The 20,066-nt window shown below is 39.3% G+C and overlaps 1 protein-coding gene across 1 annotated transcript in view; it reads right to left on the bottom strand.

Moving 5' to 3' along the window:
• The window catches only part of RSRC1 (arginine and serine rich coiled-coil 1), a 354,741-nt gene that overhangs the window by 332,089 nt on the left and 2,586 nt on the right, over nucleotides 1–20,066 (bottom strand). Inside the window, exons 2-3 of the mRNA XM_054039514.1 lie at nucleotides 13,572–13,768; nucleotides 6,982–7,107 (exon numbers count right to left, since the gene is read on the bottom strand). Coding sequence (XP_053895489.1) covers nucleotides 6,982–7,107; nucleotides 13,572–13,759 — 314 coding nt within the window. The 5' untranslated portion in view covers nucleotides 13,760–13,768. The remainder of the gene's footprint in view (nucleotides 1–6,981; nucleotides 7,108–13,571; nucleotides 13,769–20,066) is intronic.

The raw sequence follows: 20,066 nt of genomic DNA, 5'->3' as shown, positions 1-20,066 counted from the left end.
AAGTATTTGTGCATAAAACGACAGAACATTTTAAGCAATGGAATCCTGAAGGGGATTTTATTTTCCAAAAAGCCTAATATCTGTAATAAAGTGCTGTACTGTTATTGTTTGCATTGGCTATTAATAAATGTTTGAGAGAAAAGATGGGCTTGATCTTGCTCAGTCAACAGCAAGACTTCCAATGACTTCAGTGGGAGCAGGATCAAGCCCTATACTTGTGATTGAAGCAGTAGAGAGTTTTCAGAAGTAGTGCTTAAAACAAAACAAACACACTTTCTTGTAATTCCAGCAGTAACATCTTACTTTATGTGACTCATAATTCTGGCAATGCATTTTAAAGATTATCCCCTAAACCTCGTGCTATCTTGCACACGTGAATAACCAGTACACTGAGTGGGTGGAGTTCTCCACAATTTAATATTTTTTATTCCTTGACCTTTTTCACATTGTACTTCTTTGCATAATTAGGAGACCACATCCTTCCAGGATGCATTCTAAACTAAAAGAATTCTGACAAATTATCAGGATTGACCATGAATTAATTCTAGTTTACAATGCCAGGACAACAGAAAGTTCAATCAACATCCATCTTGTTTTTAACCTAAATATAAATGAGAATTTTCTGAAACTATCCATAGCAAGTAGCCCCTTTTCCACCTGCTTACAATAACATGCACATGTTTCAACATTAAATCAGTTAAAGAGGAAAATTTGTAATTAAAGAGTAAAGTATTTTCAAATAAAAGTCCTGGGCAGAAAATATTTTTCATTGGTAATCCAGAAACACCAACATTACCAACCTTGATTATTTTTAGAAGGTCTCATCTATTAAGTATATAGATCTGTAATTGTCGAAGTACCTAAAAACTGAACTGAATTCAAAATTATTTCATGACAGCAGCTTTCAATTTCAGGTAACAGTAGAAGCCAAAAATGCTTGGCAGATAATAAAAACTCTCAGATTTAAACACAATTACAATACAGTACTCTATAATCACTGGATATAATCAAGGAATAAGGTTTAGTATCCTTTGTTTTATTCTGTTTAAAGCCCTATGAATTCAAAGATTTAAATTAGGAGATTTGGTGTATAAGAAAAACCAGTTATTTTCTGTTAACATGGAAAAACAATTGTAATAAACTCAAGACATAGGTTAATACTCTAAGCACATATAAATTATACATATTTTAGTTCCTCCATCCTAGAGAAGCATAATACTCTAATAAGAGCTATCCTAATATTCACCCAGCAATAATTTCAGGCTGATATTATTATTCTCATTCCCCTGAATAATATCCATACTCCAGGGCCATTTTCCTTCTCATATTCAATATCATGCATGCTTGTATCAAGATTCCTTTCTTCATATCCTGTCACAGTATCAATCACTGCCTCCTGTCCACTCAATCCACTTTTGATTTATCAGCCGCCGTCTTTCTGGACTCCATAACTCGACCCAAACCATTTTAACAAGACATTGACAAATAGCACCCAGTATCACATCAACCTGTTCCACTTAGTAAACTAAGAAACAGTAACTGTGACATCTCTGCATAAGTATTCCATTCTATTCCCCAGACTGATGTATATTAATGAGGAGATTGTATTTGAAATGCTTCTTCCACATCAGCATCTAATATGATCAAATTAGGAAATGGGATGATTTATTAAATTTTGTAGAGCTGAAATATTTCTATCACTATATGTGTGGTTTCAGAAAGTGAGCTGTTGCTTTCAATTTTTCTACTGAGGATGTGCCTGCATTTCACAGACGAATTATTGTCTTTAAAAAGATTGCAAGAAGGCGAAATGTTATTAAGCAAATGCTCAGTAAAACAAACTAAATCGGTTTTAAATTTCCTAATTTAATGTAAATCATGGTTGTTTTGCTGAAATTCAGTTTGTGATCTTATTAATTCATATTTGCATCATACTATCTTGCTGTAGGACAGTTTTAAATTTATAGCATTGCTTGGCAGCCTTACTTCTTGACTCTTAAGATGCATCTGACATAAAATAAATAATTGCAATATGCACATATTTTCTTATGTTCTGAGATAAAGTAAGAAAAATCCATTTAGGTGACAAAAACATAATACCTACTCAAAATATTAAAAATAACTAGAACAGGATTTAACTTTACAATTTTGAGAATACTTGATACTTCAAGTGCTTTACACGTTCAACACTCTGTACATCATTTATTAACCCTTACAAAACTCCTGTTAGAAAAATTACAAAAAACATGTTAGACTGGCCATACTTTCACTGACATGCTCATTAATTTGAAAGCACAAAGTACTCTAATGTTGTTGGAGGCTGGGAGAGAAGAGAAATTGATAATGAGATACAGCTTGCAGACTGTATATCACGGTTTCAAATCCAGGCCAGATAAGTAGGAATTGAAATACAGTTAACGGCTCTTCAGTCTCCAATATGAAATGAGTTTTGTGGTCTCAGTCCACTTCCCAGTGGAAAAATCACTACAATTGCTCATCCTTAAAGGTGATTCTTCCTGATCAAAGTTGAGGTACATTGGCAGAAGGATGAGACACAGTGGCCTAGGAAAGCTTGTGCTTTCCTTGCCACATCCCAAGCTGTATCTATCTGTTCAATGATTAAATATACTGCAGCCCTTATGTTTGTCAATGTACCACCTTTCACAAGCAGTAGGTCAAAAAATAATGGATAGTGTGAACTTTAATGTTCTAAGCACTGCGCTGTTTGTGTCACATTCGTTCATTTTGTTGGCTTTCATTTGAAGGCTTTTAATCTAAACTTGAAATATTTGAAAAGGTTTTGAATATTGTTAATGAAAAGATGAAAGATGCCTCAACTTACTGACCAAGTATTACATTTATTTTGGAACAGTTTGAGAAGCTATGTCTACCACAGAGGAAACCCCGGTTCAAGTTTTTGATATCAGTACTTAAACCAGCAGACAGAGATTGTGAGTAAAATGGATACAGAACACTTATTCGAGGGATCATTAATCCTTGTGTTGCTCAACTGTAACATTTGATGAACAATAAGCCATGCTAGGGAACACATTAGTAAGCTATTGTACATATGCCTTGAGTACATTTTCAGCTTCATGCCTTCAGCCACTGAAAAAATGCACCAAAAGGTAATGCACATTCTGGCAGTTTACTACTATTAGAATATTCAATATTTTTTCCTCTTATGTCTTGCAGCAATGAGTTCCACACACTGTTTACTGTGTGAAAAGGGAAAACGTGTACTTCTGTTAGGAGTATTTTGAATATATTTCTTGTCTAACTTTCTTTTAAGATTTTTTTTTTTTTGCTTTGTTTCATATATAAAAGGTTTTCTGGACTATGTGGAACTTCCTCTCTTCTCCTATTCTCCAGAAGCCCCGACACCCTTTCAGCAGCAGTTTTAGTTCCACAGCCACTTTTAACTACCATTCTACTTAAAAAAATAAATAAATAAATAAAAAATTGGGAGTACTAAACAGGTCCAACTTCACAATATGGAGTGAGTAAAAATAACAATGTCTGTAACGGCTGCTACTAAAGAACAAATTAGCACTTTGGTGGTTAAGTGGTAGTTTGAAGCTTTCACTTTTTTCTAATAGCCATTCCGTCACATCCAGTGGCCATGTTCAGTGCTGCCTCATTAGAGTCAAAGCTCTCTCTTATATATTGTACTACCACTCAGTCTTTTTGACCTAATCTGTCCTTCCTGTGGAGTTTATAGCCAGGTCCCATTTGTCTTTGGTCATTCCACCATTTTTCAGTAATGTTCAATATGTCAAGGTCCTCCTCCATTTTTATTTCATTCTTTATCTGACATCCCATTCTTTTTCTTGAATTTAACTCTGATCCCAACCTGCCCTTCCTCAAGTTCAACTGTAATTTCTGTCCTATCCTTTACTAGGAAATAAGAGATACTTTGGTATTTTAACACATGCATATCTCATGTCCTTGTCTGCCTGGAGTGCTCATCAGCACCCATTATCTTCCTTCCAGCTCCAGAATCAAACTGGAAAAAGAGTAGGTGGTGATAATCACTCAGGCTCTGCCCACAGCACCAGCTTCACCCACAACATTACTCATGACGTGTTCCCACCACATTACGTCTTCTTTCCTGACCATGACCCTCAGGAGAAGAGCCCCAGTATTCAATCCTGGCCAACAAGAGCAGCAGTAATCACCACCAGATGGCTCTCTCTTCTACGACGAGAGAGATTCCAGAGGACAGGAAAACGGCAAATATAGTGCCAATCTATAAAAAGGGAAATAAGGACAACCTGGGCAATTACAGATTAGTCAGCCTAACTTCAGTACCTGGAAAGATAATGGAGCAAATAATTAAACAATTTGTGAAAACCCAAAAGATAATAAGGTGATAAGATATAGCTTTCTTTGAAAGGGTAACAAGCGTTGTGGATGGGGGGAAGCAGTAGATGTGGTATATCTTGACTTCAGTAAGGTTTTTGATACTATCTTGCATGACCTTCTCATAAGCAAACTAAGGAAATACAATCTAGATGGACGCGGCAGGTAAACAAACCGGCCCAGCCCGCCAGGTGCTTTCCCTACACAAGCGGGGTCCCAAGTTTGGGAAACACCAATTTAGTCTATTAGTCTTACTTTGAATATTTAAATATTACCTGGTATTTATATTTAATTACACTAAAACCCTCAGCTCTGTAAATTACTATGTAGGTCCTATATTCCCTAAAATTCAATATCTGGCTTACTAAATATACTTCCATTTGCACCTTATGCTTTTGCCATTTAATTATTTTAAACCCAATTTTTTGTAAACTTAGAGCCAAATCAGCAAACATTTATGCCCAAGAATTCCCACTGAGTTCAATAGCTGCTATTGTGATTGCCTGGTTATTGTCAAAGTCCATTTGGAGAACCAATCAAGCTGCTTAAATAACCAAAATGCTACTACACATGTTCCGAAGAAGCAAGTATCCAGACAACAGTTATAATGCACATATGAACAATGATGGTGAAAGAACTGCTCATTTCTTTAGCCACATTTAGAAAACAATTCTCCTAATCAGGTATATTTAAAACTAAAACATCACTTAAATATTTTATACAAAAATTCAGAACTGGGTGCCTCACCTGTCTGGTAGTTATCATTCAGTAGCAGGATATAGGCCAGAAAAATTCAATAGAGAGTGACTAAAACTATGATGTTGATAGCCATTGATAATAAACAGATTTTTCGGAGGATACACATTTAAATAAGAGTAAGAAACTTTTTTTTTTTTTTAAGTTACGAAAAAATTAAAACATGCTATAATACTCTTTTAAACCTTCTACTTCCAGAGTTAACACATGGATACACTTTTAGAACATGGTCAGTATTTTCAACAACTCTTCTTGTTATTATCAAAAACCCTTATTAGTCACAATCAGATTTACCAAAAAAGCTATAGCTTTCCACACCACATATGTCTGCAAATCTTGGTTCTATATACATCTGAACACGAAACATCAGAAATTTGCATAGACTTTAAACCCTCTCTTTTTGAGAGGACCATGGATGGGAGAGAAAAGAAAAGTAATTAGGGCTGGTCTATGATAAGCCAATACTACACAGACTTCACATAAAGCCACTATTTGCCTGGTTCAGGAACACAGAAAACCACCTATCTGTGAACAGGCAAGGAATTTTCAGATTGTTACAGTTAAGCCAGTCTAAGGCTCATTTTTAGCTGTCCTTTGCATCTGACCAGCCAAATGCACAGTATGTACTTCATCTTCTCATCTAAGGTCATGTCTACACTTTACTGGGGATAGACGCTGCTGTGATAGATGCAACAGGAATAGATTTAGTGGGTCTAAGACCCGCTAAATCAACCGCAGAGCACTCTTCGGTTGACTCCAGTACTCCGCCGAAATAAGAGCAGCGCAGTGTAAACATTGCAGTAAGTCGACCTAAGCTACGTCGATTCACGTAGCTGGAGTAGCATAATTTAGGTCGACTTAGGCCTTGTCTACACTACCGGGGTAAGTGTTCCCCAGTTGGAATTTTTAAGTTACAGGGAATTTGAAATGACATGCCAGTTTGATGGCTAGCATATCCCAAACTCCATAGCTATCTGGAGACTAAGGATACCCAGCAGAGTCTACCAGACATAACTACACACATGGCTTGTATAAGATATAACCACTGGAGAATAAGCTTATTTCACACGGTGAGACAGGAAAGACCAGAAATGGAATTCTGCGGTCCCAAAGAAAAAAAAACTGTCCATTTATAAGAATAAGGTTCTATTTATAATGCTGCAGAGAGGCCTTTTGTAAGTAAAGCTCTCTCAAACCAAAAGAATTTCCCCTTTTATTTGAAGTTTACAAAAAAGCAATCTTGATCTTCACTAACATTGATTTTAAAAGGTTCCTTCCTTCTGTCTTAAAGGTTTGGTTTCTCTAAAATGTTTTGTATTGAATTTCACAGGCATCGGTACTCCAGGATGATGTTTTTAGAAGTTTAATTTGACCAAAAAACTGACTTTTGAAAATAAATGATATGACAAACTGATTAAATAATTCTCATTTAATTTTTTTTTTTACTTTTATAGAAAAAGCACAACTATATTCACTTAAAGGCCTTGATTTTATGTCAACAGTTTAAAAAATGGCCAAAGTAGCATATATTCAAAGAGCAGATAACTATCTTCTAGCTTCGAGCACTGATTTAACAACTTCTTAGAATTACCTCTCTATGACATAGCTTAATCATAGATTTTAACTAAATTCTAATTATTTATCAAAATATGTTTTTAGAATGTTTCATTTGAAATCTAAAATATTAATTTGCTTTTAGAACATTTTAAACAATCAGCAACAAATCATTTAATAATTAATGTACAACAACATAGCATTTCTTAGTAAAAGTATGGGGGAAATCAATTAAAAAACTGAAAATATTACCATTTGATTATTACTTTTTCCTTGTGGGAAGGCAGGAGAAAATGAAAACAATCATACCTTCTTGTTCTACTCTTTGATCTTGATCTCTGAGACCTATAGGATTTTCCTCGGCCCCTCGATCGACTACGACTGCGTTTTCTTTTGGATCCATATGAAGAGCTACTGCTAGATCGATGTCTGCGTCTGAAATAACAATGTGTTATTAGCACACTCCTGCTTTTAAAAAACACCTATCAATGTTAGTTTAAAAAGGACGCTCAAATAATCTATTATTCATTTTTATTAAAACAGCACCTAGAGGTCCTAATTGAGATCAGGGTCCCATTGTGCTAGGCATGTTACGTACAAATAGTAAGAGACAGTTCTTTTCCCACAGACCTTACACTCTAAGTAAGCAAGATAGACAAAAGAGTGGGAGGAGAAACAGAGGCACAGACAGGTGAAGTGACTTGCCCAAGGTCATGCAACAAGTCAATGACAAAGCCAGGAACAGAACATAGTCCAGAGCCCAATTTACTGGATCACGTTGCCTCTCTGTGGCCTCTACATACAAAATATAAAGTTAAACTCACATTTAGGACTACATCGCACAGCAGGATCTATGTAGGCCTAAGGAACAACTACATGGAATATGTCACAAGATCAGGGACTAAGGTTGCATTGGTAAAAATAAAATTCAAGACATATAAAGTTATGTTTCCCACAGCCACACTGCACATAGTTTTTCAGCCATATTGCCTTTATGCAGTATTTTCTATCCTGTTCTTGTTATATGCATAACTTAATATATTTATGTTATCTTAACTTTTGTAATGGGTAACCTTAATTTTGCATTTATGTATGCTTTTTGAATTTGCATAGCCTGATATTTTTAAATTTCAATTATCACAATTACAACTTGAAGTTTCCTCCTCGGTGAGGTGAATGGAGTAGAGAAGGATGGAATTCACTTCAGTTATTTATTTCAGTTTATACAAATGATCTTGTCAATGCTCTGGGTACACGTTTAACACGTGGGAAAACTCTCAGAAAAGCAATAATAAATAGAAATTACCCATCAGGGTTCCTTTCCCACTCTGAACTCTGGGTACAGATGTGGGGACCCGCATGGAAGACCCCCTAAGCTTATTTTTACCAGCTTACGTTAAAAACTTTCCCAAGGCACAAATTCCACCTGGTCCTTGAACAGTATGCTGCCACCAACAAGTGATTTAGACAAAGAATCAGGGAAAGGACCACTTGGAGTCCTATTTCCCCAAGCCCTACTCCCCCTTTCCTGGGAAAGGCTTGAGAATAATATCCTCACCAATTGGTACAGGTGAACACAGACACAAACCCAGAACAATGAAAAATCAATCAGGTTCTTAAAAGAAGAATTTATTTTAAAAAAATAATAAAAGAATCACCTCTGTAAAATCAGGATGGAAGATAACTTTACAGGGTAACAAAAAGGTTCAAAACACAGAGGATTCCCTCTCCAGGCAAAACTTTAAAGTTCCAAAAAACAGGGATAAATCTCCCTCTTAGCACCGGGAAAATTCACAAGCTACAACAAAAGATAATCTAATGCATTTCCTCACTATTACTTAGTGCACCTCTACCCCGACATAACGCAACCCGATATAATGCGGTAAAGCAGCGCTCGGGGGGGAGGGGGGCGCTGAGGCTGCGCACTCCGGTGGATCAAAGCAAGTTCAATATAACGCAGTTTCACCTATAACGCAGTAAGATTTTTTGGCTCCCGAGGACAGCATTATATCAGGGTAGAGGTGTATTTCTGCAACATTAGATGTTTAGTTCAGATATGGCTTAGGGAGATGTATTTTCCCTGCCCTGGTTCCTTGCTGACTCCGAGAGAACAAAGGAACACAAAAACAAAAAGCCTTTCCCTACAGATTTGAAAGTATCTTCTCCCCTTATTGGTCCTTTTGGTCAGGTGCCAATCAGGTTATCTGAGCTCCTTAACCCTTTACAAATAAGGAGGGATTTTATGCTCCCCTTAGCTGTATGTTTATGACAACCCCCAAAACAAGGATCCTCACAAATCCCCACATTCCAAAACATAAAACTCTTACAACCTCCACTAAGATATTCTTCCTTCCCAATCCAAAACCTGGGAGAAAAGGTGAGTCTTGTTTTGGAAACTGTATAAGGGAAACAAATGACAGAGACATGTATCACTGTGGACGTGCACTTTTCCAAAAGAAGAAAAGTTTCTTCCTGTCCAAGTGTGGATACAAAAAAAATAAACACCACACTCTCTGGGCCACACCTTGTACCTGGAAATCGAGAAGCAAGTGAATAGGGATTCGATTTTGTCACAGTAAAATTTTGCATAATTTACAGCACAGTCATGATAAAAAATAGATAATTTTGTGTTATGGTCACTGCAACTTGTGGACGCAACTGCCGCGCATTAAGAATTCGATGTCATCCTCTTAAAAAAAAAAACAAGATTAGATCAAAGCGAACAAACTATTAGTCCAGCAGTTCTCAAACTGTGGGTCAGGACCCCAAAGTGTGTCACAACCCCATTTTAATGGGTTTGCCAGGTCTGGCTTAGACTTGGCTTTGGCCCAGGGCCAAAGCCCAAGCCCAAGGGCTTCAGCCCTGGGCAGCAGGGTTAAGTTTACAGGCCCCCTGCCTGGGGCTGAAACCCTGGGACTTCAGCTTTGGCACCCCATCCAGGGGCAGTGGGGCTTTGGCTTTGCCCCTCCTTCCCGGGGTGGCGGGGCTTAGGCAGGCTCAGGCTTTGGTCCCTCCTTCTGGGGTCCTGTAGTAATGTTTGTTGTCAGAAGGGGGTCGCGGTGCAATGAACTTTGAGAACCCCTGTATTAATCAATGCTCAAATTGTGCTGGGATATGAGAGGGCCTCTCCCCCATCTGTTCCCCCTTGACTCCTCCACCCCACCCCACCCCGCAGACTCTTCTCCCCAGTGCAGAACTCCTAGATGGAACAGGGCTGGGTATTCACCCCCCACTCATGCCCCAGGTCCCTTGTTGTGACAGCTCCTGTTATCTGCTTCCTTTCCCCATGATAGGTCCCCAAGTCCTCGGTCCCCAAGTCCTCAATCCCCATTCCCACAATCTTTGACCCATCTCTTATCCTAGCCCCTCGCTGAGACCTGTTGCCCGGCCTCAACATTTCACTGATGGATCCCAGGCTCTGAGGTGCTTCTCTGGAGAAAAGTCTCTTCATCCAGGCAGGAAGCAAAAGGTGCTGCCTGGTGTCCTGGTCAGTTGCTTGGTGAAGACTGGTTCAAACCACCCATGTGAGATCCCAACCTGACCATTCCTCCTCTGGTGACGGGGCGGGGAGAGAGACTGGGCGAACTCAGATGAGAGTGGGCTGTGGGAGGTCAAGAACCAGGGAACCTACAAGGGGGAAGCAAAACAGAGAATGGCAATGGTCACCACATGGGATCCAGGGATGAGGGGGGCAAAGACCCAACTCTGCAGTAGGGAGAGGAATGTGGGGGATGAGTTACAATGGAAGGAGGGGACAGAGAGGGGTTTGACACAGGGGTAGGCAAGAGTAGAGCAGAGGAGCTATGGGGTATTGAATAGGTGCAGAAGGCTAAGGGAGGCAGCTTAAAGGCGGGGTGAAAAGTAGAAATGGTATAAGGGGTAACGGCAGGTAGAAGAGATGCTGTGGTGGGTGCAAAAGGGGAGTTATGAGTAAGGGAGGAGGCAAGGGCATAAGTTGGGGATTAACTGGTAAGGGAGGAGGAGGCAATTAGTAGTAATGGAGGATGCATAGCAGAAGGCAAGAGGTAGGTGAGGAGATAACTGATCAAAGCAAAGTAATGAACTGCTCATGTACAGCCTACTGTCACTCATTAACAGTTTGTTAGTTCACTTTGATCTAGTCCCATTACAAAGAAGATTATATCAAAGCTAACTAACGAACTGTTAATGCACGGCAGCAGGGCCCATATAAATGGTTCTGTACAGTGGTGAGCTTTCACAATGGAGCTGAAAATGGCAAAATTCACAGGCTCTCTGACGAGCTGTGACCACGGTAACAGAATTACATCCCTACAAATAAGGAACCAAATGGAACCATAAACAAGGGCAGACTACCTCCATAGAAACACCAACAGCTCCACTATTTCTTCCAGTCACTTCTCCTAATTTATCCACATAACCACAATCTATTCTGGTTGATTGAGGTACAGTCAGCTGACCTTCATCCAAGCCCTAAACCCAGCAAGACACTCTGTCAACCAATGAACTACAAACAGCTGGATCCAATGAAACACAGACATGTAGAGCTGTGTGTGTTCTCTGCCTACTGGAGACATCACAACCCATATTACCTCAACCTCTTTTTCTCTCAATGACATCACATAGGCTTAAAAGAAGTGAGCACAAGAACAGAATCTTGGTAATATACAAGGGTCCTATGGCCTGATAAGCCATTACCAAATACTGTGTTCTGCAAGAGAAGAGCGTCTGGCATCTATCTTTTCCTGGGTTCACAATTGTTTCATCTAAACTTCATGGTTAATAATATCAAAGACAGCTGGAAAAAAAAATAATTAACAGGAACAAATGATTTTCATCATTTGCCAACAACAGATCCACTGGTGACTGAACCAGTACAGTCTCACTATCGTGTTTATATGCATTTACAGAGCACCGATCAGAATATCCATTTATTACTGCACAAAAATTAAAAAATATAGCAAAGACTGCTTAGTGGACAGTCAGTAGAACTTTTAAATTAGAGTTAGTCCTATTTGAAGAGCTGTTGCTTTTGAACATGTGGTATTTAGTTTCCTTCCATCCTGGTTCTCTGAAGAATGCTATGGTGAAGGTGTGTCTTACACAACTATCAACTTCTACCTGTACTTTATCAACTTCTATCCTCTGCTCTTTACTAGCATACAGAGTACCTCCTTTAATAAATCCTCCTCTAATGGATAATGTCTCAGTTGGAATATGCTTCCATGCACCTGTCGACTTTCCCCCAGCCCTTAGTTTAAAAACTCTTCTACAACCTTTTTAATTTTATATGCCAGCAATCTGGTTCTGTTTTGGTTAAGGTGGAGCCCATCCTTTCTGTATAGACTCCTCCTTTCCCAAAAGGTTCCTCAGTTCTTAATAAACTTAAATCCTTCCTCCCAACTCTATTGTCTAATCCACACATAGAGACCCTCCAGTTCTGCCTGTCTAACTGGCTGTGCACATGGAACTGAAAGCATTTCAGAGAACTCTACCATCCAAGACTTTAATCTCTTACCTAACAGCCTATATTTGGCCTCCAGGACCTCTCTCCAACCTTTCCTACTCCTCTTATTGACCGCTGCTATTCGATTTTTAAGGGTCATGCTCGATTCATCCCTGACCCTGAAGTGGAATACCATCTTAACTGTCAGGTGCAAATGCCCTAAACAGAGAGAGTGAGCCAAAAGTGATAGCCAGATCCTCAAAGCAAACACTTTGGTCTTTTCTGGATTCAATTTAAGTAAGCTGGTCTTCATCCAGACTCCAATCTCCCTCAAGCTCTGTTTTATCTGTGAGATATCCGTGTCTGCACTAGACGAAAGAGATTCATAAAGCTGCATATCAGCAGCATATTTTTGGCATTGAAGCCCATGTCATCTTACTATGTCCCCTAAGGGCTCTATGTAGATACTAAGGAAGAGAAAAAAGAACTAGGCCTAAAGGATTCCACATGTCTAGGCTTATGGGGAAATGCGGAACTTGCCCATCATTATTTATGACTGATTAGAAAAGAATAAAACTAGACAAGTGCACTTGTTTATTCATGTCATAAAACGTTAAGTGATTCAGCAGCAACTTCTGATCAATTATGTCAAATGTAGCAGTACAAGTTGAGTATTCTTCGACTAGTCTCACCTTCATCATCTAAAATTTGGCTTCATCGGTGCAACAAGCACAATCTTGGTTCCCTGACCATCTGAAGCCAGATTAAGAGGCATCCAGGATTTCTGAGGAGATTAGGTGCTGCTGGAGTAGTTCGATACCACCTTCTTGGTCGTCATGCCCAGCAAGGAGAGGTTTTACATCAAGCAGAAGCTAGCAGAGGTATTGGCATGAAGTGTTTGTTTCTTGAGGACAAACTATTGAGTGTTCTCCCCACATCACAAAAGGATAAAAATTATAGTAGAAAACTAACCTTTAAAATAAGTGTAAATATTAAATTGTAAAACTCATCTCAAACCTTCCCATTTTAAAAGTCTGCTTTCCTCCATCACACTCTTGGTTGGTTAGATTCACTTTGTTTTAAGCTAGCAGCACAAAGACACATAGTTGTGTATGACTGGCTGAATTAAATTATGCTGAAATCAGTGCATAAACTATTAGACCGCTCCAAAAAAAAAAAAAAAAATCTGAATTTAAAATTCTGATGGGGTCTGATAGCAGGTGTTTGTTTAAACAGAAAAGTTACTTTAAACTTACATTCACAGCAGTGATGTTTGTAACTAAGCAGAAAAACAACAGTATCGTGCAAGACTCAGATAATTTTGCTCGGAAAGCCCAAAACAGGTGTTTGACAGATTTTGTATGACAGTTACCCAGAACATGCACTGTATTCAAATATTCTTAGCCTTGCTGCATAACTGAAGCTGCCCCACCTACAGACAAAAGTAACACTGAGTAAAGTATTATAAATTCACCTTTTTTCATAAGAATGTGAACGGGACTGGAGCTCTCGAGACCGTGATCTTGACCTTGACTTCCTTCCGGATTTCTTACGGCTGTATGTTCTACTGTCTGAAGAACTACTTGAAGATGAACGTCTACGGTGTTTCTTTTTTCTTTTGTTTCTATTTTCTTCTTCAGTATCTGATGAACGACGTCCCATTTTTACAAGCTATTTAAAAACAGCAAAAAAGTTATAAAATTCAGGATTGCAGTGTGCATTTATTTTTATAAGTGCTAGATAGATGTCTGTAAGTAATACTGTATCTTGTACAAGTTACTATATGGTGGTGGTGGGCAGCGGGAGAAGGGGAAAAAACTACCCCTTTAAGTTCCTAGTTGCCTAGCCAGTTTGCACAACAGAGATCAGCAGCCTTATGTTTGTAAATCAACACATTAAAATGAGTTATTTTATCAGCATTTTAGATTTAAAACGTATTATGGTATTAAATTTGTTACAAACTGCAAAGTACCTTTACAAGCCAATTAATCCCAGTCAAAAAGTTCTGGTATAAACCAGACTGTTGCATTTTATCTTTAATATCAGAGGGGTAGCCGTGTTAGTCTGAGTCTGTAAAAAGCAACAGAGGGTCCTGTGGCATCTTTGAGACTAACAGAAGTATAGGGAGCATAAGCTTTCGTGGGTAAGAACCTCACTTCTTCAGATGCAAGCCTTGCATCTGAAGAAGTGAGGTTCTTACCCATGAAAGCTTATGCTCCCTATACTTCTGCTAGTCTCAAAGGTGCCACAGGACCCTCTGTTATCTTTAATATGTTTCTAGTCTGTTTTACTCGGATACTAGTTTTTCAGTACCCACTGTGTTAGGGTATAAGCTGTTAGGATACATACATGTACATCTCTAAAACCAGAGTCCTTGTTTGAAGAACATTCTTAGCTAACACTGTACTATTGTTTACTTGTTTAATTTACAGTTCTTCAAAGGAGGATATAGTAATGCAACTTTCTGGTCTGAATAATGCTGGCCTATCAATTTCTAGCAATGTAATTACTTTCTGTTGTTCATGTAAGTATTTGTTGACTGTATATTCAAGTCACTAGCATTCTTATTGTCATAATGAAAAGAAAGTTCCTCTGGAAATAATAAGTTATATTATTAGAGGATGGAAGCTCTTTTATAGTTAGGCTGATTGAGGTGTTCACTTCAAAACCACACAACTTTAAATGGTTTTACTCCAAACCAGAGCCATAAATATTAAACTTTAGACATATTTCTTGATCCCCAAGGTGTTTACTTGGATAAAGTTTCACATTTATACATTTGGATAAGGCTGTAAAAAACTGCCATTCATTTAACTGCTGGGGAGACAATCACCTTTTCTTAGTTTGGAATTCATAAGAAATCCATTTTTATTGCTGTCACTTCATAATTAAAGAAATATTATGCCTATAGAATTTTTCAGGCTGTAAAAATGGATAATGCTTTAAATCCTTTTTTGTTCCCATCCACCCAAGATACTAAGATTTCCCTCCTCAGACTACTGGCACTTAACATGAGGCCTCCGTCCCAAGAATGAGCAATTATTTGGGGGCTCTCTAGCTACATCTACATTAGGAAATTGGGATCCATAATTCTCCATTAATAGCAATGGTGGAAGTTGTAGATTAGAAAGGGCTGACGCATTTTTAGTCACAATATCATCTAACCTTAACCAATAGGGAAGAATTACAGGTCCTAATTTTCCTAGTATTGCCCTTTGAATTCCACTAGTCTTTTCCTGGCCCCCAGCCTTTGCCCCTCCCCACTCCTTTCAATCACCTAAAGGGCAGAACCCTGTCTGCAGTAAAGGAGCAGAAAAATGGAACCAAAGGGAACTTCTCAATTATGGTCATTTAAAGCACTGCTTCCCAAACCATGAGTTGTGACTCCCGGAGGAAGCCACGAGTGTTTGGGAACAAAACTGAATCAATATGCTGGTTTGGGGGGTTCCGCACCCCTAATGAAGAGACTATTAAACTAGGTTTAAAAATCACCTGTGTCTTATCTATGGCTTTGCATCTTATGCTGCTGCTGCCTGTACTCTCTGCTCCTGCAGGGGGACTTCAGCCAAGAGACTTCCCGCTGGAGGAAGTATTTGTCTGGAAGTCTCTCAGCTGAAGGCCCTCTGCTGGAGCAGAAGACAAAGCGAGACTCCCAGTGCCAGTGGCGGCAGCAACAGCACATAGGAAAAGGGGGCTGACAGAGACACAGATGTGTGTCAGCATTATAACTGAATGATTATCAAGTTCTAAACTACATGTAGCAAACATTTGCCTGAAGATCATAGAATCATAGAAATTTAGGGCTGGACGGGACCCAAGAGATCATTAAGTCCAGCCCCCTGTAATGACCCAGGACCAAGTATACCTAGACTATCCCTGACTGTTGTTTCTGTAGCCTGTTCTTAAAAACCTCCAAGAATGGGATTCCACAACCTCCCTTGGAAGCTAGTTCCTGGGCTTAACTACCCTATAGTTAGGTACAATAGTTAAAGAACTTTTATTTTGCAAAGAAATCCCAACTCAAGCTGATGAGAAAATAATCAAGATCCTTGATAACGTCACAGCGGATGAAGGTCTTAACCAGGCTATGCATAGGGGGCTGTGCACAGATGGGGCAGAAACCAGCCATGACCAGAAAGAACAGTAGGGTTGCAGCACAAGCTTAATTTGTATAAGGACTTGCCAGGGCTGAACCCCAGCACCTCTAGACTTGGCAGTTCATAGCCCCAGCATCTCTGCCTGCATCAGTTACACGTCACTCAGCTGCCAGAGGAACAGCCAGAACCCCAGCACCTCTTTCATTACAAATTAAGTACTGAGTACAAGTAAATAAAGTGGTACCCGCTACAATTTGGACACACTACATGATCCATCACAAAGCTGCAACCTAAAGTACATTAAGCCCCCAACATTGTTATTAAAATGGTTAATTTTATAATATCCCAAACAGTGAAAACACAGTGTTTAAGTATGCTGTAAGAAAGGATGGACTCTGACCACACTTATCTTCTATTTCACAGTGAAGTCAGATGCACTGTACCACTTTTCCGCATGACAACTATCTTTGAATGGTGTGACGCAATCCAAATTTTCCTCCTTGGGAAAACAGACCTTGCAGATTACATGCATAACATGGACTTTTTGCCTACATTAATTTACAGGGTGGATGTATTTGACAAATGGAATGCACTATACCTACCATATCAAGGTAGGAATATAAATATACTAGATATGCAAGAAAAAATTGGAGATTCATGAAACAGCTTTGCCTTTGATGATCCCACAATGGAAAGGGACTTGCCAAGATGTTTCCAGTGTTAGATTTTTTAAAAGAACAGAATGAAAGTTATCAAAATGCTGTTAAAGACAAAATACTCATTCATTTGTCTGGATTGTACTCCTATTTTGATGAATACTTTCCTGGAGCTGAACATGAATCTCCAGATACTGACTGGATTTGAACCTCATGCTTAACAGGAGTTGATTCTATTCCAACCTTAAGTATCTCAGCTCATAAAAATCTCTTCGAATCTTCAAATGATCATACACTGAAGACCAAGTTTTCAAATCTAACAAACCAGTAATTTGCAGATTTCTGTTAACAGGGAGTACAAGGAACTCAGGGATGAAGATATGAAAGTGCTGCTTCCATTTGCTGACAGTCTGGGCTTTCAGCGATGATTTCTGTGAAAACTAAATTTAGAAGTAATTTAAGCCTGGAAGATAAACTTATTTATAGTACTATCAGAAATTTAGCCAAACATTGCACAACTATGCAGTTCAAAACAGGCCCACTCTTCTCACTAAAATCTTGGGCCATGTCCGAACATAACCAAAAAAATCCATATTTTTAAATTATAGTTTATCTAAATGGGATTAGATAAATTAAAACAGACTGTATGTAAAAAGCAACAGAGTCTGACGAAGTGGGTATTCACCCACAAAAGCTTATGCTTCAATACATCTGTTAGTCTTAAAGGTGCCACAGGACTCTGTTGCTTTTTACAGATCCGGACTAACACGGCTACCCCTCTGATACTAGACTGTATGTAGTTGACTAAAGTTGCAATACCATCCAAACCCTAGTGTCTCTCTTGAATGTAGCGTTCTGACTCTTGTATGTCATGTCCTGAGTCAGAAAAAGAAACAGTATTTGGTTGTGGGGAGCTACCAACTTTTAAAATATCTGTAATGGACCTGCAAGTACTAAAAGTCTGAGAGCCAAATCCTGCAAGGTGCTCAGCAACTACCAGTGGCTTCCATCTTCAACACCTTGTAGGACTAGATCTTTAGTCAACTCACTCTTAGCAAGTCACTTTTGAAACATATGCGATTCCCAACGGTAAGCACCCACCAAAAAACAGCAGCACCTCATATTGCCAAAATACCGTTAGATGGCAATTTCTGAAGTAAAAAATGCTACTTTGAGTGAATTATTAAAGCGATTTATTCCATACTGAATTTGACTTCTTGAGTAAGTTCAAAATAAGTACTGAAGCAATATTTTAGGATCCAATTTTTATCTCATTTAAATAAACATTACTTCATTTACAATTCTGTAGATTAAAAGTTCATGACAGCAAGATTAAGGAAATATAGCACAGGGAAGCACTGAATACAAGAGACTCATTTCTAATGAGATATTCACTACTTGATATGTATATTGTTCTGACTCATGATATTACACTTCAACATATACATCATCCTCTGATTCACTTTTTAAAAAAAAAATGCACTTTTTTAATAAAAACCTAAAATTGCATCTAGAAGTATATCAAGCTAATGAAGCAGACTACATAAACGACTGGCAACACTATTAATTTGTAAAATCAATTATGTAGTTTCCCACTAACACATTTTTGGAGGAAAAATAAATTTTCCTGAGCTAGCTAAAAATCCAACCAAGATATGCTCTTCGATTCCGTAAAAAATGTTTTACAATGGGTGGCACCGTTCTTTATTTACTGCACATTATTATTCAAAACCTGCTCTGAACGCATAATTAATAATTTCCTCATAGGCTTTTCTATAGCACTCATGATTATAATATCAGAGTGCTTCACAAACATTTCTGCAAGATGACAGAATATTATCCCCACAGAGATGGAGGTCAGAAGCATCCGTTAATTCTGGGTGCCCAATTTGAGACACCAAAGGACCTATTTTTCAGAGTACTTAGCATTACACAGCACATCATATGTTCAAAGCACAGCTCCTCTTGACATCAGTAGCAGCTGTGAGTGTTAAACACTTGTACAAATCAGACCCCAATGTCTTAAGTAAGGCACCCAAAATATGAGGAACACAATTAGTGACCACCTGAGAAAAGTGATTTAAGTGACTTCCCTAAGCATCATATAGGAACTCTGTGGCACAGGAAGGGATAGAATCCAGTTCTCCAGGGCAGATTTCTACTGCCTTCACTGCGAAATCATCCTCTCTCTTCCTGCAGTCCCTGCCTTATTCACCACACATCTTCCAAGGCTCCTTCACGGAAGCCATGGGCACAGGTGTGTACCTAGCACAGTTCATGAACTTCCCCAACACCTGTACTTTCTGCGACATGATGGAGACCCTGACACACACATCTACATGGAGTGCATCAGGCCACAGCCCCTCTTCTAACTTCTCCAGAACCTCTTAATGAGGCTCTGGCTGCACTTTTCCCTGCATATCCTGATCCTGGCACACCCATCCCCTCAGTCACAAGACCTCCGCGCCAACCTCCTCCTGGCATTGGCCAACGTGATCATCCATCACTCCAGGAGGAAGAAGCTGTACGGGGGTGTGCTCTGCAATTGTGGGGCCTATGTCCAGTTCCTTGTCTGTTCACACTTCCAGAAAGAATTCTTCAGGACAGTGTCCACTGACTCCTTAGACACCAAATGAAATTTGACATCATATTGATATCCACACCGCTCATCAGGAGGAATGAAGCCTTTGATTAAATCCACTGCACAGACCTCTGCCATTTGAGCTAATGGAGTAACTGTTAGCAGTAGTATATTTCATCCCCCTCTACTGCTCCATATAGAGGATGATGAGACACACTTTGCCAGTGGGTTTCACAGATATTTGCTCACAGCAGAGGAATGATGAGACTCAGGAACCTTGGGTTCTATTCCAGTCTCTGGGGAGGAGTGCGTTCTAGCTGACACAGACTTCTGCCCATTCCCCCCCCCCAAGGTTGACCCCTCTAACCTGTCCCTGGTACCAATCCTGTCTCTCCCCTGTCTCATCCCAGCCCCAGTCTACTCACCTGCCCAGTATGCACTCCTCAAACTTCTCATCCCACTCCCAATCTCACCCCTTCAGATTCCTCATCCAATTCCCAACCTCTCCCACCAGTTCCAATCTCCTAGCTGACTCTAGCCACTCACTGCAGCAGAGTCCCCGATCAACTCTTGGATTTCTGCATGGAAAACCCCGGGGTAGGGGCAGAATAAATTCTGCTTCAAAGACTGAATTC

This window comes from Malaclemys terrapin, chromosome 9 (assembly GCF_027887155.1).
Source record: "Malaclemys terrapin pileata isolate rMalTer1 chromosome 9, rMalTer1.hap1, whole genome shotgun sequence".
NCBI lineage: Eukaryota > Metazoa > Chordata > Testudines > Emydidae > Malaclemys > Malaclemys terrapin.
This window is presented reverse-complemented; position numbering and strand designations above follow the sequence as displayed.